The 27,328-nt window shown below is 44.1% G+C and overlaps 1 protein-coding gene across 1 annotated transcript; it reads right to left on the minus strand.

The window, feature by feature from the left end:
* Positions 1 to 71: 71 nt before the first annotated feature.
* LOC110856948 lies at positions 72 to 25,473 on the minus strand. The gene is made up of 16 exons (XM_022105539.2): positions 25,295 to 25,473; positions 22,140 to 22,211; positions 21,585 to 21,745; positions 21,290 to 21,520; positions 19,961 to 20,731; positions 19,250 to 19,739; positions 16,057 to 18,758; positions 14,852 to 15,499; positions 13,463 to 14,788; positions 9,092 to 13,033; positions 6,885 to 8,721; positions 4,209 to 6,777; positions 3,769 to 4,146; positions 2,144 to 3,408; positions 1,160 to 1,701; positions 72 to 755 (listed from the first exon to the last, which is right to left on the minus strand). Exons 1-16 carry the CDS (start codon positions 25,365 to 25,367, stop codon positions 321 to 323), a joined length of 17,442 nt encoding a protein of 5,813 aa, XP_021961231.1. The 5' UTR covers positions 25,368 to 25,473; the 3' UTR covers positions 72 to 320.
* Between the last annotated feature and the right edge of the window lie 1,855 nt (positions 25,474 to 27,328).

The raw sequence follows: 27,328 nt of genomic DNA on the forward strand, positions 1-27,328 counted from the left end.
TGTGAAGAGAAATTTTAGCACGGAATTTCTTCTTCTTACTGATTTAAATTCTGCACGGTTATCAAAAACGATTATGATGATAAGAACTAGATATATAGATAATTTTATTCACAAATCAAGTACTTATATATATACATTCCTATATAAACATACAAAATCAGAATACTTGTAATTCTTTCACAATCTCAACTTACCTCCTCGGGGCACGATATATATCAGTCAGCAGTTAAATGATTACTTAACTAAAGATTAGTCAAACTTTAATTTAAATACATACGCAAATTCTAAATCGAGTTGTGCACTAAATTATGATAAGTAATTTAAGTCGCCATGATAAAGTCGCCGCCATGGTCGATCAATTCGACGGGAAAGTCATCCCCGTCCAAACTCTGGTAGGATTTCCATTCCTCCATAAATTTCCACAAGCTCGGCGACACGCACTGGTGACACATGATGCTCGCCGAGCCGAAGCGGTCGGGAACGCATTCGCAGCGTTGGCAGGACGAGGGGTGCGACGTCTGGGCGACGCGACGTGACCACACGTCCAACACCTTTTTCGTGGCTTGCTCAACGTTGAACCGCGTCCCGTTGGATTCCATGGCGAGTGGGGTGCAGAGGTCTTTGGGGACGTTGATTTGTCTCTTGAGGACGGGGTCGGCGTCAAGCAAGCCGTGTTTGGCGTGCTTCGTGGTGTAAACTCCGTTCATGTCCATCCCATAGATTTGGTTCGTCTCGTCCTTCCGGGGGGATGATCCCTGTGGAATAGTTTGGTTTTTGGGGGGTAATTAATGAGGGAACTCACGTCAACGTTTGTAACTACGTAATGTTTGTAATCTTACGAACTTTTAGGCATATTTCTGAGTAAAATTGACTTATGAACTTTTACGAAACTTATTAAGTAACTTCAAAGCATGTTTTTTGATACATAGACAAAGTTCGTGAATAATTTCGAATTTTTGATATTTGCATGTTCAGTTGAAATCAGGGATGGTTACGTTTTTTAGAAAAGAATGTTTACGAAAATGTTTACAAAGTCAATTCACGTCAAGAGAGTGTGTAAACTTACAAACCTAATTAACGCAGTTACGTAGTTATAAACTTGACCTGAAATCCCTCGATATTTTTTATGAACTTGTATCGATTTTTTTGAAATAGCTACCTTGAGTGTAAACTGCTTTGGAACGAGCATATGAAGTTTGATATCATTTTCCACGAGCAACGTCAACACATCCGCGTAACGCACCGAGTCGCCACAATCTTCATCGCCACACGTCACAGAGATGAAATTCTTTGAAACTCCGGCCCTAAAACCGAGCGATGCTGCGTAGTGGATGGCGTCATAAAGGTTCGAAGAAGGTCCAGTCGCGTTGGTGGTGGTGGTCGTAGTGTCATTTGGGATTTTGAAAAGAGTGTTGTGCGTCCAAACGGTGGCCGACGTGGTTTTGACGTGGGGCTGGCTGCGTGCCCCACTCCCTCCGAAACCCACGATGGCGTATCTATTGTTTCTCAGCCCTTCTGCCTGGAGGGCCAAGTCGAGTCGTTTTATGGCTTCGGAGAGAACGGAGGAGGGCGAAATGCAGGCAGCTTCTTGGAGAAGGATGACATTATCGGAGGATTGTGGTGGTGGGACGTCTCCGTTGGTTTGGAGGGTCGCATTTTCACCGGTGGTCAATGCATCACCGTTCTCCAGGCGGCATCGGACTAAATACATAAATTCAGAAAATTGTGGTACAAAGATAACGAGAAGATTTATGATTTAAATCATGGGGAATGTTTAACTGATCATAATTTAGTACTACTTCCGACCATGATAAGTGTGTTTTACAGAAATACATACTTCTTCTACTCATAATAAAGTATTTTTTTGTTTATAAGTACTCGATTTTTCAAGAAGTGATGCTACACGTTAAGATCGCTTTAAAGTTTAAAATTTAAAAAACTTTACATATTTTATTTATTCTTATTAGCCAACCACAAATGTCTTGGAAGCTTTTGCTGGTCAACTTTCTTTCAAAATAAGCTGCTTTCTTTGTTATGGTCAACTTGGATTTCGTTATGATAAGTATTCGGGAAAAAGGTATTAATTATGGTCGCAACAAGTATTAAATTATCCTCAGTTAAATACCACCCTTTAAACAATTACCACACGTCGGCGGCATCCACACATCCACATTATTCTTCTGACACTCCGTGACATACGCGTTCATCGCTGGACACGCGGACTCCACTCTGTTCGCACTGTTCACATTTTTCGACACGTCATACTCACACATTTCCATGTAAATCGCCGCATCCACCGTGTTAAAGCACGGTCTCAGCGGGGAGCTCCGATTCCTCAGTAAATTGTGACAAATATCGTCCACATCGTGCACGTCTATCTGACCCTCCTCCTTGGCAAAGTTCTTCATCCGACAAAACCCACTGTTTCGTCCGACCCTCCAAGCGTACGCGAAGGCAGACATGTCACTGATCTCCTGTCCGTCCGGCCCCACGAGGTCGTTGCTCGGCTCGTTATCATACGTGCCCAGGATCCCCCCTAACTTTCCGAAATGCCAGCCAGACACGGACACCGTGCACACGGTGAAGGACAAGCTGCACGTCATGGTGAATCCTCTCGTGTCGTAGAGCTCCAACCCGGTCTGGTGTCTCCGGAGGAAGAAGGTTGACCCGATATTCAGCGGAAGTTCGACCTTCCTCCCGTTCACGGTGACCTTGAAGTCGGCAACTTCGATCTCGACAGAACTCTGGTTGACCACCAGCGCGTACGACTTCTTCCGAATGACCCCGTTCCTATTGTCGTAATTCACAATGAGGGAGAACGGGTCGGTGGATTGGGACAAGTCGGACACGAGGAGGTAACTGCACTCCCCGACGAACCGGAAGTACCTCTTGTCAAAGGTGAAGTAGTGGTAGTCGCCCGCCATGAGGGCGTAGGCGCTGAAAGGGGGCAGAATCGTGCGGAGGTTCAGGTCAAAGACGGGCTTCAGACTTTCCACCGTGTCTAAAACTTGGTAGTAGAAGTTGGTCAGTTGGCTGACGTCTTGCACGTCTTCGGAGGTCGTTCGCCATCTCGGCGTGGTGGTGAAGTCGGTCCATTGGATGGCGCTGAGGGACTGGTTGAGCTCGATGGAGCCCTGGGAAAAGTCGTAGTTCCAGGAGGAGGTGGGTAAGTAGCGGTGAATGATGCGGTCAAAGTTGTGTAGGGAGGCTCGAACGATGGACTTTAGACGGGATTCGATTTCCAAGACTTGCCAGAATTTGGACACGACGGAACGGAAGTTGTAGAGGCTGGAGCGGATGAAGGGAAGGGGGGGAGTTTGGAGGAGATCGGTGAAGTATTCGATTTCTAGGCCGTTCCGGATGGCGGATAGGAGTGGTTCAATGTAGTAGGATAAGCGATCCCATATTCTGCGGAGGAAGTAGGTGAGTTTATATTTGAATAAATTGAGCAAATGTTATGGTTTAACGATGGCGCAAGGGAGCAGAAGGAGTAAAGTATGCATAAAACTAGCCATTTATTTAGGCATTTCACGTCGTAACTCTGTAACCTCGTAAACTTACAAAAGTTATGAACTTTTGACGAAACGTAGGAACATCTCTAAAAGATAATTTTTGTATTCGAAGTTACAAAACCTTATGAAGATGAAAGGCATGTTTTTGGTCCGTACGCTAAGATTACGGAGTTACGAAGGTTGACGTGAAATGCCTCATTATTACATAAGAAATTTACGCAATTAAGATAGCTACAAAAATGACCTAAGTTTTTACCTAATGTTCATCATGTCCTCAATCTTCTTGGCGAATTCTTGGAACGGAATTTCTTCAAACCATGTCGCGTAATCTTTGTAAATCTCCACGAATTTCCGGAACAATCCAACAGCCATCAACTTTTCCTCAATCTCATCGATTTTCCCTTCTAACAGATCCAACAAGGATTTTGACGCGTCCCAAATTTTGGTGAATGTTGACGATACCAAATTCACATTTTCTTGCCAGACTGACTCCACGAAATCGGACGTTTCTTGCCAATACGTCATGACCAAGGTTTCCAGACGACCACCACAATTTTCATAGAGTTCTAACGTTTGCGGAATCAGGGATGAGATCGACTCGGTCAGCTTGTTCCAAACGTTAACGAGAACGTTCCTTTAAAAAAGTAATTTAAAATTAGATATTCAACTTTCCAAAAAATTATGTAAACTACTCACCAAACATTTTCTCTAAAATTTTCCGAAATTTGAAAATGTTGACAAATCGTTTTCACATAAAAGACATCCTTTTCATAAAACTCTGCAATTTTCTGAACCACGTCGACCCCTTCTTGATACATTTTCCTCGCTTCATTCCCCACAAAGGATTTAAACTGTACGAAATACTCCCTCACTTCCGGTGAAAGTTGTTTCTCCCACCGCGCCTCAAGCTCTCCTTGAACCCCTTGCAAAATCCGGAAGGAATCGATATCGTTGAAAATCGAGGAGCTAATTTCCGTCGGAATCCGCAACTCGAGCAGGTTCGAAAACAGGTCTGGGAGCCAGGTCACCTTCGCCGTGAGAACGTTCGTTGGCGTCAACTCGGCCGTCGTTTTAAAGAAATAATCAAATTTTTCCGACTCCACGCGGGCAACATGCCCACCAATCTTCTTCTTGTGAGAGTACCCCCCAAACACGTTCAGCTTATCGGCCCCCTTGTGTTTCACGTTGATTTCGAGGAAGGGCAGACTCGTCAAAATCATGGCGTCCACGTCGTACGAGAGGAATCGACAATTCACCGTGGTCAAGTCCTGGTATCGATGATTCTTTAGGAGAACAACGTCCGTCTTGTGGTCCAAACTTGAGGAGAACAACACCATTTCAAAGGCATCCTCACTGCTGACCAGATTTACCGTGAGGTTCCTCACGACTCGGGAAACGTCCATGTAGGACAGCTCCATCGTGGAGTGACTGTTGTCTTCGGACGTCTTAACGCGGAAGGAAATCATCATGTTGGACAAATTGTGACGAATTATGGACCTCGAGTTAGCCCAGCTCGTGTTATTTCGAAAGATTGAAATCGTCACGGCATTTTCCGGCGAGTCGGATCCGTTCAGTTGCACCTCGACGAGTTGGAAGTGCCCGTTTCGGTAAATCCGCTCCGTCGAGATGACCACGGGGGTGGGTGAGAGTGGGTGCGTGAGTTCGAAAAAGTCAGTAATTTCTGCCATCCTCCAGGCAGCCTTGACATCTTGGGACCATTTGACCCCCAACGACTTGCTGGGATCGCGAAGAGCGTCCCATTTTAGGAGAGCGGAAGCAACAAATTCGTCGGGATGGTCGTTCGAGAGGACGTCGAGGGAAAGGGATCTCCACGGGAGGTCGAGTTGGAGGAAGGTCCCGTAATTTTTGTACTTCAGGAGGGACGAGCCCTTCGTCACGATCAAGTGATACCCCGACTGCCCCACACTTTCAAAGAACGGACTCTCCCATTTGACCAGGACGGTTTGATTGAGCGACAAACTCGTCAAGGAGTGGGACACCTTGACCTCAACGTTTCCAATCTCTTTGAGAGCCAGGGACAAACCGGCGTCTTGTCCGAATAGGCCACGATCCCAGGTGACCCGTCCTCCCACCGTGTTTCCGACAGGATTGTCGAGATCCCAGCAGAACTCTCCGGTCAAAAAGAGACTCGATTTCGTGACCCGTTTCACACTTAGGATCAGAGAAATTGGTGCGATGGGATTGAACAACTCGAACACCGCGACTCCGGCGTCATTCGACACGAATTGTAGACCGAGGACGCGTTCCTCGTTGAATTCCAGGTGCAGGGTAGCATTCGAATTTGAAAGGAGTTGTCCCACCGAGAAATCTCGTCCGTCCGAGATCAAGGGTAAAATTGGAACGAGGGTAAAACTAAGGTGGATCGGTCCCCACGGCGTCGCTAATTCCAACTCGGCCCCCGCCGCGTCCAACTTTGTCGAAAACGTGGACCGTGTCACGAGCAGGGGTTGGTCCAGGATGTAAACTTCACTGGAGAACAGGACATTGTCCTCGCCTCGGTGTAAGTCCACTTTTGTGAAAAGTGTGTACGCATTGTCCTCCTCGCCCCCCAGGGTTCCGTTCACAAATAGGGCGGCACTATTTTCGTTGAGGAGGCTCACATCAATCTTAAGTGAGCCTGGAACAGTTCCAATTTTTGTGTTGAACAGGCCCGAAAATCGGCCCGATTCCGTGTCCGTTTCCAGAGCAAAGTGCACCGCGGGGATGTCCATGAAGGAGTCGAGGACCGCGTTGAGTTCGCCGTCCATCGTTAAGAATCCGCCGTATTGGTAGCGATAGTCCGCCGTGAGGGTGATGTCATCCATCCAGTCGGGATTTTGCAGCACCATGTGCAAACTTCGACCCTGGCCGATTTTCTGGAAGGTGTCGAAAGCCAAGGACAGCGCCACGTTTTCGTACATTTCAAAGGGTGAGGATAACTTTGAGGCGATTGTGGGGCTTCCGTTGTCATTGTTGTAGTCGAAGGAGAACGTGACGGATTTGTTGTTCAGGGTGCCGTGGGTGTTGAGGGAGATAAGGCTGCGTCCTCGGACTCGCCCTTCCGCCGAGAAGTCGAGCCTGGGCAGGGTGGGGATTTGTAGGGAGAGGGAAACTCGGCCGAGGTCATTCATGTTAAGGCTGAATGAGGAGAGGGGAGATATTTCGGTGGTGAATTGGTAAGTTTGATGGGGGGATGAGAGGGTGCCGTCTTCGAAGAAGAGATGGATTTTTCCGGGAGTGGAGGAACTTGGTTTTGTGTAAATTCCTGGGAACAAAAAAATGGGAACGATCAAAATTTATTATGAATGATCATAAGTAAAAAATCCGAAATTTCAAAAGTACAACACAAAATTGTTCCAAAAGTTGACCTACCTGCCAGCGAATACTTCCCAAATGGCAACCCCACACTAATTCCGGGCCTTAAATCATCCCAATTCCTTTCCTGTATGGCTTTAAATCCAGAAATCTTCACCATCGCTTTCGGCAGGGGAACCATCGGGGTATAAATTTCCCCATAAATTTCATCATCCGACAACTTGAGAGCAATCGTCAGTCTATCAAAGGACTGATGTGGCGTTAACAACTGCAACATGACCACCATATCCCGCCAACTCTGGTACTTCAGGGCCCCCTCACACCTCCAGTGATACTCCCGAATGTGAACATCCCCCAAAATGTCGATCTCATCCGAAGAAAAGAGCGACTTCAGATGGACATCAAAACGTGACGATGGAATCAATGGGGACCCAATTTTGACCCTTCCCTCTAAATTCGTCACGTCCAAAAACATTTCCACTTCGTTCGTCACATTGTCAAAGTTTGCACGGACAAAGCCTTCAAATTTTGAGCCGTCCTTCCTCCAGGAAACTTGCACGTTTATGGGATCCACTTGTGGCGAGAGGAGACCAACCTTCACGTCGAAACCGGTTGAGGCGTCCGCACTGAGAGAAAGTGACCCCGTGTGGATCCCGGTTCTCGTCCGGCACTGAATCTTGGACTGGAAACCGTTCTCCTGAGGGGCAAGGTCGCCTCGGATGATGACCTTTTTCCCAGAAATGAGAGATGCTGACTCCAAAGTGAGGATTACTTCGTGCCCGTGCTCCGTATTTTTGGAGTAGTCCAGCCTTCCAAATAGTGACCCGAAGGACCCCGTCATTTTCCCGTTGGCGGTAATACTAGCTCCGTTATTTGTGACGACATCCCCGATAAAATCCAGGCTTATCGTATCCTGCAAACTGGACAGTTCGAGTTCGTACCGATTTCCTGGTTTCTTCTTGGCGTAAAGACGGTACCGATAATCGAGATAGTGCGAGGATGAGAATGCATTCGCTTGACACGTGATCCCATCATTTTGAAGGTGCGAGGTCACCGCTGCGATGAAATTCCTCTCTCGACACGCCATGTTTAGGGAGGCGTTGAAAACTCGGGTTGTCAGATTGAGGTGGCCAGCAAGGTCGAAATTATAATGATGATTGTTACTTGTACCGTCATCCCACGAGGGGAGGGAAAGTTTTACGGAGGAGGAAACATCGGGCAGGTTAACGTTCCAATTTAGTGAGACGCTATTGGCGTCGAAGAGGATGGAGGTTGACACGTTTTTGAGGGATGGCGATACAGATAAGGAGACGCCATACGTGAAAATGGGGAATTTCTTGATGTTATTTCGAACCAGGAAGTTGACACTGATGGATTGGTTGTTATCTTGAGAGGGGAGTTGATATCCGGTCGATAAGGAGGCCATTTCTCCGTTGAAGTTAAGGTTCCCATCGAGCTGGATGTGCTGCAGGGAATAAAGTGATTTGATGAGGGTGACCTTTGTCCCGATTGGTTTCATCCCTTTGACCGGAAGTGTGACGGAGAGGGATAAGCTACTTTCTTTCTGTTTCTTATCTTGGACGAGTCGATGGACTAATTCGCCCGTCAAGCTGAACTGATGTCCGTTCACGTTTAGGCGGAAGTCGCCCCCAGATTTGGGATGGGGGTCGGTTCCGGTTTGGATAAGCATGGTGGTGGCGAGTCGTTGATGAAGGGCGGGGATTTCGATGGACATGTTGAACTGGACAGAGTCGTTGTTCCGGGTCGTGTGGAGGAGGCCGGTGGATCGTTGCGTGTCGTAAATAAGGAATCCTTCGAGCGTTGTGTGGTCCGAGGTGGAGTCGAACATGCCGTGAACGGCGAGTTCGGAGGTGTATGGGGAAGAGAAAAATATCTGGAAATAAATGGGGAGAAATTTTTATAGAATGTTTTAATGTGTGAGCTTTGTAATTGTGAAGTTTAAGAGTTTTTATTGCATATTAAAGTTTATGGCTGAAAATGATTTTGGAAAATTTGCACAGTTTAATTAAAGGTGAGTGTATGCTTCACTCTTTGGTAACTTGCGCCAATGTTATAATTTAAGTATGGCGCAAGTTATCACTGAATAAAGTATACACACCCCTCAAGACAGGCGTCAAAACTCTCAATGAGGAAATTTAGTCGTGATGTTTGTAGCAAATTTTGGGTTGCAAACATCCGAGTAAATTTCGTTAATAAATCGTATTAAAAATTCCCTGCTAAAATATTTTTTTAAATTTGCCTACATCAAACTTATTGGGGTCGACATCAATCAAGAATTTCATCCTATTCTCCACATCCCACTGGAGATTAGCCGAAACCACATAATTATCCTGGTCCCTTTTCGTAACGTGAATCTTAACCAATTTCCCATCCTTCGTCGTAACGTTTAACAAATGTTCATCCCCCACGAATTTATGCGCACATTCCAAACTGAATTGTTCCCTCGAGTCGAGCATCAGGACCACATTGATCCTCCCATTTTCCAACCACGTGCTATTCTCCATCGTCAAAATTTTCCCCTGAACTTGAACCTGACGATCGTCCCACGCCCCAGAAATGACCAGATTTCCAGCTTCCAGGGCAAACTTAAGTGCGGCCAGATTCTTGTCATTCTTCGTTACGGAAATGGACCCAATTCCGTCCCACGACTGGGAAACGTTACAATTTCCTAAGATCTTAAACGTGTCCTTGTTCAAGGTCAACCTGACTTCAAAATCTTTCGGGGTGGAGTGTAAATTGAAAAATCCTTCCAACTCGACCTCCTTCGACGGGGTCGACAAACTGACTCGGATCGCGTCCTGCGTCATGGAGAAGTTTCCGTTCACACGAAATTCCTTGACGTGCAGAGAAACGCTGCTGGTTATCCGTTGGAGGAGGTTTCCTCGCCAAAATGCAGCGACCCGGAGGGGCACGATGTTCCCAGAGGTCAGTTCCAACTCGACAAAAAAGTCGGATGAGGGTCTAAGTGCCCCGGAAAAGTCCCAATTGCCCAGTTTTTCCGAGGTGAGGACAACATTGAGGTGCGACTTGCCATCCTTCCCGTCATGTCGATAGCTTCCTTTTACCACGCCGTCCGCCTCGAGGCGCAAAGAGGACAAGTTACTGTTCAGGTTGAACATGAACTCGACTTCTTGCCTGGATTTCGGAGTGACGATTCTCGACTGGAGGATGACGACAGAATCGTCACCTCGGGCGAACGAGACTAGGACGAATTTCACTTCGGACGAGGTATTGTACGCCGCTTCGAGTTGGAAGGGTTGCACGACTTGGGGAGCGTTTAGGGCGACAAAGATTCTACTCTGCGGCAGCGTGAGGACAATGTTTGTGGTCAAAGTGAGAAACTGGGCTCCATTCTGGATCGACGTGATGGAAGCAGTGATTCCTTGCCCAGTCGTGATGGAGACGTTTCCGGAAGTGGAGAACGTTTGGAATAACTGCGTCGTAGACTCTGCCACAATTTCGCCACCATATTGAAACGATTCTGCCTCTTTTCTCGTAAATTTTCCACTAACGGAGAACGAATGTGACTCCTCTAGCGCCCAGTTCCCATTCAGTTGAACTTTATACCCTCCCTGTGGCACCGGAGTGACGATGAACTCTCCCAACCCACCAAGTTCACTCTCCGTGTCGTCATCGTTTCGCAACCAGGTCTCAAACTTGACCCGTTTCCAGTCCCTGTCCCGTCGCCACGCGGACCGGATGGAGCGCGACCCTAGCACCTGATTTGTCAGGGTTGCCCAGACGTTGCCATCGTCCAAGGTGCCATCCACCTTCCACGCGATGCGGGACGTCACCTCGGGAAACGTTTGGCTCGAGAGGTGCAACATGCCGGAAGAAAAGCCGTGAATATTCGCATCAACCTGTGTCTCTTGTCCGGCCCGGGCAGTGAGTTCGATCCAAATTACGCCCGACCCCCACTTGACATTTGCATGGGTCGAGACGTTGTTATCGTCCCCGTCGAAAACGAGGGAGTCGAACGCCACGGCAAGTTCGCCCTTGGTCAGGGACACCTTCATGTCGATGAGTCGTTCCGAGTTGGCGTCGATTTCTACGACAAGTGATTTCAAGTCGGGTCTCCACGTGTGGCTGAGTTTCACCCCGACGTCTTGATAACCTCGGAGGGGCGTGTTCACTTGCAGGTTCCAGGTCCCATTCAGTCCTAAATTGTGGAGCCCGCCCCCCTCAAGTTTTCCGAGCCAGCGGGAATCCTCATTCTCAAAGAGGAAGGAAGACCCCACCTGGTCTGGGGTCAGTTTATAGTCCGCGTACAAAAAGATATGACGAAGTCCTTGGAAAGGCGAAATTATGGACAAGTTCAACCTCTGTGCCGACCAGCCTGACCCGACGAGGATGCTCGTGACATCCAAAACCTGTCCGGACCCTTCCCACAAACCGTGGAGGTTTACCTTGTCCCCGTTTTTGAACGAAAGCTGCACCCTTTCCAGAAACGAGAGGGTCGTTTTCAGTCCGAAGATTGTATTGTTCTCGGACAAGTCGAGGGTCGCGTGAACCTCGTGTTTCGCCTGGTTAAATTCTACCACCGCGACGAAGGAGTTATTTCCGCTGGGGTCGATCGACAAGGTGGCTTGGACTTTGGACGAGTAATTCTGAAAGGAGGAGAGGTCAACTTGCAGGTCGATGGCGTGCGGGCGTTCCTGATTGTAGAGGAAGTGACCCTTAAGTTTGACCAGGTGTGCGTTCCTACTGTACTCGACGGTTGAGGTGTGCTCACCTCCGACCCGGTCGTACTGGGTGAGGAGGCGCATTTCCTGGTATTCTTGGAATGGGGAGGTCACCCGGACGAGGAGGGTGAGCCCCGCGTCGGACGAAAGGTTGGATAAAGCCCCGACGATTTGAGTCTTGACGACCACCCGGATTTCCTGCTGGTCGGATTTCTTTGCGATGAAGTCGACATCGGTGTAGTCCTCGTTCGAGGTGAGGGTTATGTTGACCTCCTCCCAGGATTTGATGGGCGTTGTGATAAGCAAGGTGACGTTTTTAGCGTCCTGGAGAAAATTGTAGCCGACCGAGTTCCCTGAGTCGTTAACGTTCCAGGAGACGCTGCCACTGTGTCGGAGGGGTGACACGTACTCGTACTTCGCTTCGAGGAGGACTTTCTCCCAGTGAGTGACCGGTGTCGTGGCGGAGAGGGAGAGACTCGTCTCGGTCCAGTGACCGTTAACCCCCCATCGACCAGAGGGTCCTTCAAGGTCAAAGTTCATCCTGTTTAAATAATCCAGAGATAATTTCCCTTTATAAGATTGGACACATTTCACGTCAAAGTCAGCCTCCAATTTGTTCGGCCCCGTTTTCAGAGAAGTTTTAAACTCGTGGTGTCTCTCGTTTATCTCGCAGGTGAGTAAAATTACGCGCACGACACGTTTATTTTCATATTTTCCAGTAAATTTCAGATTTCGATAGCGTTCCAGCGGAGTTTTGAACTGGACTTGGACCCCGGAGTGGGACCATTTCGCCAAAGCGGAGAAGTTCCCTTCCACCGTGGTCAGGGAGTCGGAAATCTTGAGGTAGTCTTCGAATATCATGTTTCTTATGGATTTGAATCCGACAATGCTGATTTCCGAGAAGACGGTCGTCTCGTTACTTCGCTTGTTGGATTTCATATCGAAAACACAGTCCAGTTTGTCGGCTTCTTTGTGAACGCCGAATTTGGCGGATTTTATCCCATTGAGGACATCAATGTCCCAATAAAGGCGGACGTTAGACCAGTTTTGGAATGGCGTGGTGAGAGAAAAGTCGACTTTTTTGGGGTCCAAACCCACCGAGATTGTCCCCCGATGCGGATTTCCGTTCTGAACGGTGACCTCAATTGCGACGAGATGTTCACCGTAGGAAAAGGTGGACATCTTCGTGTCATAGTTGACCTCTACTTGACACACTTTCTTCCCCTCGTGGGAAGTGGTGAGGGATAGTTTCCTAAAATTTTGTAAATGGATTTCCACCCCGGCCATGAAGTCGCCTTCGGAGGTGATTCGGATCAGCTTTTCGGTCCCCCAAATGCCATACGTTTCGATGTGGTGGGTCACGTAACCGTTGGTGTATTTTAGAGTGACTGTGGCATCGGTATCTTTTCCGGTTTGGTATCTCGTGTCCAACTCGTGTTTGTCGATGGAGGGGAAGAATTCACTTTTGGATGTAAGTTTGAAAAATCCTTGGGAAATTGTGGCCTAAAAATAAATAAGAGGGTTTATTTTTTAATTGGGCATAAAAATAATTAATATAGGACTCGTTGACTCATCGCCAAAATCGGAAAAGTTGTCACATTTTTAATTATTTCTGGGAATCTATTTAAAAATTCTGGACGACAAATTTGTTGAGCAGGGAGTTGCCAATTTTTTAAAATATACACTTCAGATTTTGACACTTTTTGGCGGAGGAGATTTCAAGTTTAAGAAACCTTCAGAAAAATTGGAACGCGTCGAAACTAGCTGAAAAAACTCACGGCCATTCTATCAATTAACTCACTGAGTACAAATTTTAGTATTTTAAAATTTCCCAGAGCCGAAAAACGATTAAAAATATGTTGATTTTGACAATTTTGATAATAAGTCATCGAGTCCTTACTTCGTTAAATCAAATTGTATCAATTTATGTACCTGTCCCTTCGCATTTAAAAAGAAGACATAATTCTTATCCGATCTTAAATACGTTTCCAAAACTCTGGCTTCCTTATCCAACCCAAATTTCGCTTCCACTCCCCTAAAATATTTCGATGGTGCCAAACTTCCCACAAATTGAGTCCCTTCTTTTCCCTTCGAGGACGCCTTGACACTCAGATCGATCACCTTCTCCGTGAAATTCCTCACAATAACCGACTTAATCGTGACACTGTTCTCAGCCCGGGCATAAAATATGTTTCCCTGCAGTGGCGTAAATGCTGTCGAAGAAACCTCAAACTTGAAATCATTCCCGTTGTGCAGCCCCCCAGCCACGGTGAGACTCTCGCCCCCCCAGGTGACCGAACTGTACAAGTTTTCCATATTGGTGAGCACCGTTTGGGACGAGAAGTTCCGCGAAGTGGGGAGAATTTCCTCCCAGAAAGTTGACTTCATCGGGGAGACGAGGAAATGGTTAACGTTGACGATATTTCGCATGTCCAACATGTTATGGGACGATTCGAAAGTGAGGGACGGAATTAGAGCCAGGTTTGATTTAAGGGTGGAGGACACGCTCCAAAATTTCGTGAAGCCGATCCACACCAAGTCCGCGTCGAGGTGGAGGAGCGGTTGGGAATTTTCGGTTAAAAGGAGGCTGACCTTGTTAACCTGGGTGTCGTCCCGTTGGAGGGAAAAGGTCGCTCTGGTCTCGTCACGACCGGATAAGTATGACGTCCAGGCTGTGATTTGACGCGTGTTCTTATCATCATTATCGAGACCCTGCTCGTTCTTCAGGGCGACGCCCAACTCGCTCTTGTACGAGGCGAGGTTGGTGGAGAGCTGTAAAACTTGGATGCCATTGTCCAGTTCGCATCGGATGTGGGCGGAGTAATTTTGACCAGAGGTGGCCAAGCTGGCGGCAATCTTTGTGTTGTCGAATCCACCAAGATGACCGGAAATGGACCATCCGATTTCACTTGGGGGTTGTTTTGTCCATGTGACGAGGGCGGAATGGGAGAAGGAAGGTGATGATGGAGTAGCATGGAGGTGGATTTGTGTCGGGATGAGGGTCAGGTCTGCCTCGTTGGTCATGAAGAAGGTGTACGAGGAGGAGGGGGATTCGCCCTGGTCGGCAAGGGTGACTCGTGCAGAGGACGATTTCCATGTGGGGAACGGTGTAAGGAAGGAGATCTGGTAGGAGGGGGGATTCATGTCCTTGAGCAGATCCAGGTGCAACGAGGACTTCGTCCGACCCCAGTCGAGGTGCAGTTTTGAAGAGTGTTTTCCATTATAAGGGTCTGTCGTGGTGTCCCAAAGGATAGAAATCTACGTAATTCAATAGTTAATTAAGTATTAAATGATCAGTTAATTAATTAATTAAGAACTAACCTCCGGCATATACTTGAACCCATTGATTTTAACGTTCAACCCGGTCCCGTTTCCTACGCTGGGATACTTTCTCTCCACAATTAAACTACTCTGGTCAACCCCGCGTGAAAATGAGGCCGTTAAATTGTCCCGATTCAAACTTCTGCTCAACGCGAGGTTCAAGTCGCATCTCGAGTATCCGGAAACGTCCAGAATTCCTGTAACCTCCACATTTTGCGGGGTCATTGCTCCCCCGAGTTGAACTAGGAGGGATTTCTCGCCCAAACTTCCGGACAACTTGCCCAACCACTGGTCACTTTTGATGGTATGGATCCAAAACAGGGTCAGATTTTGGACGTCTTGGAACGGCGTGGACAATTGAAGGGAGACGAATCCATTGGAACGTGTCAGGGTGGAGAGCTCGGTGGAAATGGTGATTTTTTTGTCGAGACCCCAGACAACTTGGGCGTTCAGGGTCCTGGTGTCATCCTCACCGCGACTTCCAAGGGCCCCACTGATGGCAAACTTGTCCCCGAAATAGTTCAAGTCAAGAGACCCACTTTTTCGGGATAAGGTTCCACTCAGGTCCAATTTCTTGAGGGGAGCGTTCCCCTTGTCAGGGATGAGGAGGAGGGATGCAGTAATTTTGTCCAGGAGGGAGCCCGACATCTGAAAATGGGGATAAGTTATTGAGGCAATTCACGTAGGTTTTGATAACTTTGTAAAATCGGTGCGTTTTGTAAAATAATTTTATAAATTTTTACAAAATAAGGAGACGTGCTTGATCTGAGCACGTTTACAAAAATTGATAAGCTAATTTTCCTTCGGAATATGAGTAAAAGTTTGTAAGCCCACGGAATTTACGGATTTTACAAAGTTACCAAGGACTGCGTGAATTGCCTTATTAATTATACCTGAACAAATTATGTATATGCAAACTCTCATATTAAGGAAAAAAGCCACGCAAAAATAAATATTACATATTAATTATTCATTGCGCAATTCACGCAGTCCTTGCTAACTTTATAAAATCCGTAAGTTTGTAAAATAATTTTGCAAACTTTTACAAAAGAAAAAGAAAATACCCCGTTGAGCAGTTTACAAAAATTCGTAAACTAATTTTCCTTCGAAATTAGTTGTAAATTTTTTGTAAAAGTTTGTAACAATATTACCAAGGCCTGCGTTAATTGCCTCATCATAATTAACTTGTTAATTAATTATCTCACCTTCCCCTCGATAAAAATGTGCTGATTGAGGAACAAGTCCACCGTGAGGAACTGCTGTCCTGTCCCCGATTTTTTACTCCCCTGCCCAAAAGCCACCTCACTGCTGTACTTCTTCTCATTAAAGGTGACTTTGGCCTCAATCTTGTGCATATTCCGGACATGGCTGTAATCCACACTCGTACTGAGGCGAGAACTGTACGGTTTTTTACCCTCGATAAGCACCTGACAACCGACATGGCTCTGCTTATCTGTCACTGTGAAACCAACATTTCCCGAAATTGGCACCGAGAAAAACCCCCTCGCTCTAAACTCAATGGAATGATCAAGTTTCAAATTGTTCGAGTTGTTCAGGTACGAAATTGTGGCCTTCATTTCTCGAAAATTGTTCAAACTGATGACAATTTCACTGTCAAATTCCCCCCTCCGTTTTTCCAGGAGGGAAAAGGTCGCAAAATATTCCGCGCCCGGCCAAGTAATTCCTGCCGTCAGGTTATTACTCAGAAACGGTTTTGACACCGTGTCATACTGAAAATTGACCTTGACCTCGGTCACGGGAGAGATCCTCCCCGTGAACCGCGTCGTTATGGAGTGGTCCACCATCCGATGGGTGAATTCGAGCGTGTAGTCGAGATCATCTCTTGGATTCGAGAGCGCCACGAGAAACCGAAGTTCGGTCAAGTCCCGGGTATTTTGCAAGCTGTAGATCGTATGTCCGTCCCAGGTGGATTTTCCAATCGCTAATTTCACAATATTTTCGCAGAACCCGACACTGTTCAAGATCTCCCAGGAAAAGTCGAGGTTTTGATCGGGATAGGAGGACGTGACGAGGGACGCGGCCGCGCTGAGTTTGGAAAGCGCCCCCTTCTGCGTCTTCTGCACCTTGGCGCTGATGTCGATAACATTTATGTCGCCGTGTTTCCAGGAATATTCTAAAGTGGATCGACTGCTCCAGTGATTCTGACGGGATTTCAGGTTGGAGTGCAAACTTCCGGTGAAGTGGTAGGATTCCACGCCCACGGTAAGGTCACTGCTCCCGTCCTCTTTACGGATGTAATTCCCCTGAAGTCGGATGGGGTTTTGGGTCACGTGTTTTAAACTGATGTCCACACTGCCTTCGTCGCCTTCGTCCGTGGGGAGTTGTATGCTCCCCTTCAGTTCGGCGACGGGTTTTTGATAAATTTCTAGGAAGAAATTCGGCGTGATTTTTCCCCCAACGAAGGCCAAGCTTCCATTAAGCTGGACAAGTTTATCCTTCCCGTCGATCACCGTGACGTGGAGGGATTTCAAGTTTGGCGTGAATGTACCCGCAGCGTCGCCCAATTTTGTGGGGGTTTTTACACTCACGTGATAAACCCCGGTGGTGGATTCCTTGGTAAATTCGAGCTCCGTTTTTCTGTCAATCTTTGACCCCGGGGTGTCGTACAAGAGGGAAAATTCAGTCTTGAAAGGGTGTCGATTTAAACTGTAGTCGATTGTGTAGCTGTCAAAGTCATCGGTTTTCTCGAGGTACAACCGCACCACGGCGGAGTGCGGGGTGACGGTGAATTGGTTCGGGAGGGATAACTCTCCACATAGCTTGAGACCGAGGAAGTTGGAGTCTTTCTCATTTCCGAGGCAACTTTGCTCTTCAATAGAAGGCGATGATTTGGCCGCCATCTTTTCTGCGCCGGACGCTTGGAGGAAGACCAGTTTTGACGAAGCTTCCAAAATCTCTTGTCTCTTTTGCGGAATATTAAAGACACCTTTGACCCCTGAATACCCATTGATTTCCAACTTGGTCTCGAACCCGGTCGAAGATCGGAGCACGTTTCGGATCGAGAGACCCGATCGGATAAACTTATTGCCCGGTCCGAGTCGTACTGTTAGCGACGCGTCCAAATTGATGGCCACGTTCGGTCTGAGCAATCCGTACAATTCGATTTCTTTCCGCTCCATGAACTTGCCCACGTTGAATTTCCCCTCGGCCTTGAGCCCCGCCGTGCTTCCGGCGAGGAAGGAGAGGGTGAGAGGAATCCCGGAAATTGTGGGGACCGAGTAGTCAACATCGAGCAGTGTGGTGGACCTCGTGAAGTCCAATTTCTTCCCGGTGCTCAAGTTTTCTAAGATGTTTTTCAAATTGAACCACTTTTTCCCCTCGTCGTCAACCACGTTTGGAATGGAGGACTCGGTATTGATGTCGAATTCCTTGTAGAAAATTTCATGTCCGAAGATCCGAGTGTAGATGGATCCCCGAGGGGAAGGGTCGAGATTGGCGGCGGCGTCGTCCCGGATGGAGTCGAGGCGAGCTAATTTGCTGGTAGTTTCACGCTTTTGACGGGTGCTTTTTAAAAAGGTGGACATACTTTCGTCCGGAAAATACCCGCCGGGACCGAAGATGGGTTCGAGAAGGGTTTCAGGGGAGTTGAATCGTCCCCCGAATTCGAAGAGGTTAACGGTTTCGCCGAATAGTTGGACGGATAAGTTGGCCATGCCGGATTTTGGAAGGAAGGAGTCTTCCGTGAAGATGATGTTGGAATCCAGACCGAGACCGAGTTTGTATTCGTCGGAGAAAAGGGAGTTTTCGTAGTTTCTGGAGAATTTTCGGGCGTCTGTTTGGAACTTGTTTTGTAGGATTTCGTTGGATACTAGGTTTCGTATGATTTCTTTGTCGGGTCGGTTTGTTTCTTGGTAGTTTGTGAGGTGCGTCCATACAAAAGATCCCACTGGGAATAAGGATATAGGTACCGAATTAGCATACAAACTGGCATTAAAATCATAGCCTCGATGTGGTTTTCTTTTAACCACTGCCCAAAACAGACGCCTAAAACCGATTTTAACCAATTTTGGATGTCCAAAAGTGACCAAAAATATAGAAAATAGGGCAAGATGCTAAGTTCTTCATTATTCAATCTTTCCATAATCCATTGACGTATATATAATCTCGTAATAATTTTGCGCATTTTAGTGCGTAATGTTTAGAAAATTTAGTAATTTGTTTAGAAGAAAACATGTTGAAACAAAAGTTTTTCCCAATTTCGTGATATTAATTACAGACAAAAATGCTCAAAATTGATAAGGGATTACATATCTGTGCATAGATTCATACGTCACTTTCCAACGTTGGAATCTTTTGGATATGTTGGACACTTTTGGACTGGACAGTATCCAAAATGAGACACTGATTAAAATTATTTTAATACTTTCAAATACTCACCTTGATTTACAACTTCATTTTTCAAAACTCTTTCCACAGTTTCCAAAATTTTACGATTTGCACATTTCATAACGATGAGATAAGCTTGAATCCGAACTTCGGTATTTTCCTTGTAATCTGCATAAATTCGGAGGAAAGGATCTACCGAGAATGCTGAGCAGGTAACCCTTCTGTGCGCATCCATCGCGGAGAGACGAATTTCTATCGAATTCTTCTCCGAGGTGAAACATCTCTGCAAAATTTGATTCTTTGAGTCGGGAAAAACTCCCAGATTTCCGAGTGCTTTGAGGGCAAGAACGCCTTCTCGTAGTTTGGGGTCGTCGTCCGGAAAATGGCAAGAACTCCGTTCCAGTGGGGACGCCATGAGACGAGCCGCTTCCAGAATCATTTTATCCGTGGCGCAATCCGGTATCGTTCTGCAGTACGAATTCATCAGGCCGGACACGCTGAGCAGTACGTCCACGGTCGGGTTAGAAGCTTGTAGTAGGGGCTACAACAAATTAGTGATATTCATTATTTTAAAATTTTTGGTGTAAAATTTCCGAGTTAGGAAACACTGGAGGATTTCTATTTTTTTCATCAAACACTCTGAGAAATTCTGTAGCCAAAAATCCTCCATCAATATTCCAAAACTCTTTCATAAAAAAGTCACGGACAAAAAAAATGTGACATTTTTCCATCCAAATGTCCATTTAACACTAATTTACTCACCATCACAGCGGTTATCATATCTGCCGTCGGATATTTAATGAAGGTCACACTGCTCAACCAAGACTGGGCTAAATCACTGCTCAATCCACCCGCGAGGTAAAGCTCTCCCATAACTTTGAGCGACGGTGCGGTCCCCACGGATTGCAATGCGTTGAACAAAATCCTCCCCAGTGGATTTTCCCCCTCACCCCCACCCACGACCACTTTCGTCAGAAGAGAACGCAACGCAACCTCGTCCAACGTGCGGAGGGCAGTAATCAATTCACGGAAAAGTAAGGGCGCTTCCGTCTCCACGTTGGGAATCGTTTTGGATTCCAGATCCTTCAAAAGGTTGAAAACCTGGGTCAAATCGCGACTCGTTTCGAACGATGTGGTATCCGATTCGAAAACGAGGCCAGTTTTTCTCATTCCGATAACCTCAGAATCGGTTGTCGGTTGTCCTGCTCGAGTCGTGATAAGTCGGATGGTTTGTGTGATAACGTTTCTGGCTCCGCCGTCGTTGTGGTCGAAGGGTTTGAAAATCTGTTCCTCGTGACACTCGACACGTTCGATTTTTCCTTGGAGGATGGTCTGCGTGCATTCGACGGTGCCGGAGAGGACGTTCGGCTGCGGGGTGGAGGACGAGTACGGGATGGATTGGATGGACGAGAGGTGATGTCGGCGCTGCGTGCAGGAGGATAAGTCCTTGATCTTTGTGACGCTGTGGGATCCACCCCAGGCAGGAGTGGTGGATTGGGTGTATTGGGTGGGGCATTTTCCGTGAATGTCGGTCTGGAAAATTAATAATTTATTTTATTTAGATTATAATTTTTTGGAGAAGGTGGATACATTAGTTGAATCAGGGTTTTTAAAACACTGTTTTTAGTGGACAGGTGGAAATCATTGATAATTAAATATACAAAGGTAAAGATTTACTTCTAGAAAACTATCCAATTATGAATTTCTGAAGAAATCTTAAACTAAAAATGCATCAAGAAGCATCGTTTCTTTGACTAAATCGCGATTACGATACAATTTTACTCGGATAGCATTCCAAACCAACCGTGAGGTCAATAAATTCAAATTTGTTAAAAAGCACGTGTGACAATGTATACGACAAGAAAACTTTGAGGAAATTCGCGCAGGCCTTGGTAACATTGTAAATTCTGCAAACTTACAAATTTTTACGAATATTTCTGAGGAAAGTCAGCTCACATTTTTGTAAACTTTTAAATCAGGTCAAGAGCGTTTCTTATTTTTTTAAATTTGTAAAATTATGGTACAAAGCATACGAGTTTTATAAAGTTATCAATGACTGCGTGAATTGCCTCGACATTTCGTAGTTATTACCTCTGAAATGATACCGTCATAATCCCAGTCGTCCATTGTGTTGTGAAACATGGAGAGAATCCCTCTCTTGAGATTGACCACCCAGCCTGGTTCGTCCGGATGGGGGCATAACTGGTCGATTTGTCCATCTTGGAAGGAGAATTTCAACAAATGTTTTTCCAAGGCGTGTTTCACCCCGTTTTCCGACGTGCCAAGGGCCTGACTTCGATCCGAGAGTTGGACCCCTTTCAACTACATGCACACATTTTTATTAGATCACGTGCTCTTTGAGATAGTTCATTGTTTGTAAACCGACCTGAATGCTAAAGTCGCAGGGGGACAGGACATTAATCTCGGCCGTGGAGGTGACTCGAAGCCTCGACTTTTCCGTAGTTTCCTCCAGAACTAAGGTTTCGATATCCGAGGTAAATTCATAAACGTACGTCGTGCCAGAATCGTACTGGAATTTTGTGGGGTCTAAGAAAATCATGAACAAAATAGTGAGAAGATTGGTGAAAAATTATTGGACAAGTAATAATGGAGGTCGACCAGCGGATGTTCTCCGATTTTGAGCAAACTAGTCTCAATCGGGACGAATTTAGTTTGTATGAAATTTGCGAAGGATGGGCACGTTTGGCAAACATACTTGCATCCGAAGAGGAGAAAACGCACAGTAAATTTGGAACGTGTAAAATTTGTCAACTTTAGGGCGCGTTATCTCCTCTTTAGATCTCCTCTATCTCGGCCAAACGTGCCCATTTGGAGATCGTGTCTTTCGCAAATTTCATACTACTTAAATTTGTGATAGTTTAAGACTAATTTGGTCGAAATCTGTGAGTATACACTGGACAATCTCCATTATGTTCCGTACCGTTTTTGGCAGTGCACGCCAAAGCACAGGAGGATGTTTGCAGAGGAAAAGTTTTACTGAATCCGGTAGGTCCTGCAAAAATCATGAGGGAAATTAATGATTTATGGCGTCCCCTGCTTGTTCTACCCATTTAAATTTATGCCTCATAAGGTCAATGTTGTGGTAATTGTTCAGGTAAGTATTTTCATGCCCTGGGCACGCATAACTCTAGATCTCATACGTTTATTTTAGTATCAAAACACAACTGTGAGCGAATAAAAACAAATAAGTATGACTTGACAATGCGGAGACACCCACTGCTCGTGTCTTGTAATGGAAAAGATGCTGGTATAAATTACGATCAATTTGACGATGTCATTTGACATTAGTTCGACCGACAAACTTTTATCCGTCGTGGTCTCTCTGTTGATTTATCTTATCGAGTTTATTAACTTTGCTGGACTAGGGGTAAACTTGACGAGAAGAGTTTTACACGTTTAACTTAGGTATGTAATTTGTGAACAAATTCATTCAACAAAGGTATGGAAATGGATGGGAAAACATTTGAGGTGGACATTACGTGGTTTAATCATTACGAACATAAATATATACCGTTTGGGCCTCAAAATGTAATTAAATAATTATACATCTCATAATATTATGAGATGTATAATTTCAAATCTTAAAATAATAATGCAAAGAAAATTTCAGTGGAAAATTTCAATAAAAAATAATATTTAACTAGACTCAGATAAATTGTACACAATTTCAGATATTTTTTCTATATTTACGAACAACACAAAATTGTATTTTAGTGCATTCTTTTCATAAAAAGTTGTGCTTTCAATTGTCAAGTATTTGAATGGTCTGATTATTTCTGGAAGAAGGTTTTTACCCGGAAAATCGTGGAAATGTTGGCATTATTTGCATATTTTAACAGTATTTATTCATGGACATAGCGAAATATTTTAAAAAATTAATGAAAAGCATACAATTTCAGTTCTACAAAATTGAAACTCGCAAATAAATCGTTAAAGCCCAACACGAATAAAAATATCCATATGCGTATGAAAAATAAAACTAGCGTTAACACCTTACAAAAATGTCCACGATTTTCATTTCCCCATTTTTTCACTATTTTTCACCAAACCTTGCACATTCCAAGCCAAAAAATCCATACATATGCTCACCCACCATAAATTCTGAAATGGTCACACCATTAATTAATTAACAGCTTAACCCGTTAGGGACCAACTACACATATTTGTGTAGTTTTTTGCTTTCCCTTGGGGACCAAGTACACAAATATGTGTACTTTTTTGCTTTCCGTTAAGGACCAAGTACACACATTTGTGTACTATTTTGTAGTTACGTTGGGGACCAAGTACACATATTTGTGTAGTTTTTTCTTTCCGTAGAGGACCAAGTACACATATTTGTGTAGTTTTTTCTTTCCGTAGAGGACCAAGTACACATATTTGTGTAGTTTTTTCTTTCCGTAGAGGACCAAGTACACATATTTGTGTAGTTTTTTCTTTCCGTAGAGGACCAAGTACACATATTTGTGTAGTTTTTTCTTTCCGTAGAGGACCAAGTACACATATTTGTGTACTATTTCCCCGTTACGTTGGGGACCAACTACACACATTTGTGTACTGCGGAAAAATTTTCAAGACCAAATACACACATGCATACAAGTCAAAATTTTATTTTACAAAATTTTAACACGAACCATTTATTTATGCACATTACCAAAAACTATATATCTGCAAAAACTACAACTGTAGTTCGCTGCAATGCATTGTAAGAGTAATTTTAAATTGTTCACGCTCAGAAATAAGCGTATTTTGGAGTTTTCCAGAATAGACATGTTTTCGCCCGTGGCGGAATTTAAAATAAACTTAATTTTTAAAGAAGCAAAAAACGATAATTTTTTGAAAATTAAAAGTTTTTTTTAAATTGATTTTTTATCCCGAGTCAGGGCTTATGTACCCGTCATGTCCGTCTGTCTGTCTGTCTGGTTTGCGATAACTGCCGTAAAACTAATCCTATCGACTTGAAATTTTGCACACATATAGTATGGGTCAAATGAGGAGTTGAGTTCGAAGATGGGTGAAATAGGTCAAGTGGTTGACCGGTGGGGGTCATCGGAGTGGGTGGGGTATTACGCACCAAAATTTCAAAATTGTGTTAGAAAGCTGAAATTTGGCATAGAGGTTGCTAATGGTTTATAATGAAGGAATACAAAGTAAAATTTCAAAAATTTTCGTCTGGAGGGACCCGAGGGGGTGACCCATACCGATTTTTAAAATTCATCAAATCGAGCTGAAGTTTGGTAGAAAAGTTGGTAATAGAAGAATATTAATTAAAATAGGAACAATTTTCCCATAGAGAGACCCTATTGGGTAACCCATACTTTTTTTTGTAATCTTCGGATCTGTAAGCTGAAATTTGTTACACAGGATGGTAATTGTTACTAATAGAAGAATATGAATTTAATTTGGAAAAATCAAATTTAATTTTTTAATTTATTGATATGCATTTGCGATAAAATTTCATGCAAAAAGTCGGATTGAGTGATAAGCACAACTTGGCCTGACTCGGGCTATATCAAGTCTGCACTGTAGGTTTTATATTTTCAGGGTAGTAATTCTGAGCAAAAATTGTGTTTAATTTTTGAAATCGGATTAAAATTCGAAAGGTTACAGCGTTTTAAAAATCCTGACTTTGGCGGATTTTTTAAATTCCACCACGGGCGAAAACATGTCCATTTTAGAAAACGAAAAAATACGGGTCCGCTTATTTCTGAGCATGAACTAACTAACTCCGGTCAAGATCAGTGAAAACCACTTGGACCTTGCTAAACTATAAAAATGTATGAATCAATAACTTAATATTATTGTAATGAACTGCAGATAATTTTTACTAATATGCATAAATAAATGCTTAATGTTAAATAAAATCATCAAAAGTTGCCGAAATAAATTCGGTCCTTTATGGTTTGCACACCCACTGTGAAATCGGTGACGTAACTACGCTTACTTTAAAATCATTTTGGTGACGTAGCTACACTATTGGTAAAATTAAATTGGTCATGTAGCAACAACTAACTGATAAAATTCTGGTCCCCAAAGGAAAGCAAATTTCAATTATTTCGGTCACAAAGGGGTTAATACCTGACTGCACCCCCACCACGAGGAATATTTCCAAGAGGGCAACCACTTTAAAAAGAACTTCTCCACTCGCCATGATTGCGAGCGCTTATCAACTTTTCACAATTTTTTCTTCAAGACAACTAACTCACTCACTCACATTTATTTCGTCGCAAGTGCATGGATAAAAGTAACTGCTTCGATTAGACAGAACTAATCAACTGGTGGATTTTGGGGTAAAAGATGCCACTTATCATCCTCACGCTTCGTAATGTGACAAAGACACCCAAAATAAATACTACTCGTCAAATGCTACAGATACTCGGCAATTGGGGACGTATGTACCAAGTCTTATGTATTATCCGTCTTTTTATAACCACACCAATTGACAACCCCATCCTTCGAGATGAGATGTGTGCTATGTATTTTCTGAACTGGACTTTGTACTGATTTATGAAAGATAAACTTGTCAACAACCACGACGAAGAAGGAGAAATGTGGACGAAATTGGTTTTTATAAATACTCGTTTATTTATCTTCTTGTTTATAAAAATTACTTGTGTTCAGATTTGGTCAACATTTCCTGCTCGGCACGAGGAGGTGTTGCGTACGTACCATTGTGACCCCTTCGTCATCTTGAAGGGTTTAAAAATGGTTCAAAGTGGTTAAATGCTTTGTGACAAAATGCGATATATACAATTCAATAGGATGTTTAAACTCTGAGGCAATTCACGCCAGCCTTGGTAACATTGTAAAATCAGTAAATTCTTTAAACTTACAAACTTTTACAAAAATTTCGAAGGAAAATTAGCTTACAAAGTTTTGTAAACTTGCTCAGATCAAGCTAGTGTTTTTATTTTGGAAAAGTTTGTAGAATACTTTACGTAAGGCACTGATTTTACAAAGTTACCAATGAAAGTCAAAGCTCCCTGCAAACTTACAAAGCTTATGCACGTTTATTGATCAAAACTACGAACAAAAATCAGGCAAACTTTAAATTTTCACATATCGGAGGCATTTCTATCATAATTATACAAAAACTTACAAATATCCGAGTGAATACTTGTCCCCATGTTATTTTTAGCACTGAAATAGGTATTTACCACGTGTTACATATTTGAAATGACTTTATTTATGAAAACTTAAAATTACACATCTTACAAACATCGGAGTGAATGCTTTTAATTTTTGTCAATGAAATACTTGTCAACAAAAATGATAAGTATTTGCCTGTATGTATGTACCTTGAAACGAGTTTTTGCTATGAAAAACTGAAAATTATTTTAGAAATTTAAAGTTAGAATGCAATTTAAAGTAAAGAACTGGAATATTAGGTAAATAATTGTTAACCTACTTTTTGCTACATATAGGACATCATTTCATGTACCTTAACTATTTCATTTTTATGAATACTAGATTTTTATTAAGATCCTCATCGCTCACATATTTACGTACACATAAGGATAATCTTATATAATCCAATCCACCCACATCCTGTCCAACCATTTGATCAGATCACATACTTATGAAATCATGCAGAAAATTTCAGTTGGGAATATGCAACTCAGGATTATAAAACCATTTATTTAGCACTATTTAATAAATTTTACTGTTTCTTGCACAATTTCAGCCATTTTACAGAGTCGAATCAATAACGAGATACAAAAAATATGCATGCATACTGCCAAATTGTATGCGAATCATAGGGAAAACATACACCATTTATTACGCTAACACGTGCCGGCAGGGATGGAAATCATGTCACTGTTTTATTTAATTATGAAAACCCAAAGTCAACTTGTCTTGAGAAAAGTTGAGGCAAGTTGAGATGAGACGATTATTGCAAGTAGTTGTCCATGACCAGTCCAGTCCAGGAGCATGTTGATGATGATGAGAATGAATCATGATTTCATTTCATGCAAAATTTTAGCTGACTTTTGCATGCATTTGACTTATGCAAGTTAAACTTTACGATGCATGCTGATTAATTCTACGGAATATTCCGGGACCGAGTGGAGTCGAATATTTACCCCGAAAATAAAAGCGGGTAGGATTTTA

The sequence above is a fragment of the Folsomia candida genome, unplaced genomic scaffold, assembly GCF_002217175.1.
Source record: "Folsomia candida strain VU population unplaced genomic scaffold, ASM221717v1 Fcan01_Sc017, whole genome shotgun sequence".
In the NCBI taxonomy this organism is placed as follows: Eukaryota; Metazoa; Arthropoda; class Collembola; order Entomobryomorpha; family Isotomidae; genus Folsomia; species Folsomia candida.

Bases quoted from the DNA above. Each gene is read 5' to 3' on its own strand.
- LOC110856948 (XM_022105539.2), bottom strand. From the start codon at position 25,367: ATGGCGAGTGGAGAAGTTCTTTTTAAAGTGGTTGCCCTCTTGGAAATA. The intron at 20,732-21,289 runs GTAATAACTACG...TTAATTTTCCAG, and splicing joins ATGACGGTATCATTTCAGAG to ACCGACATTCACGGAAAATG. The intron at 19,740-19,960 runs GTGAGTAAATTA...AATTTGTTGTAG, and splicing joins ATATGATAACCGCTGTGATG to CCCCTACTACAAGCTTCTAA.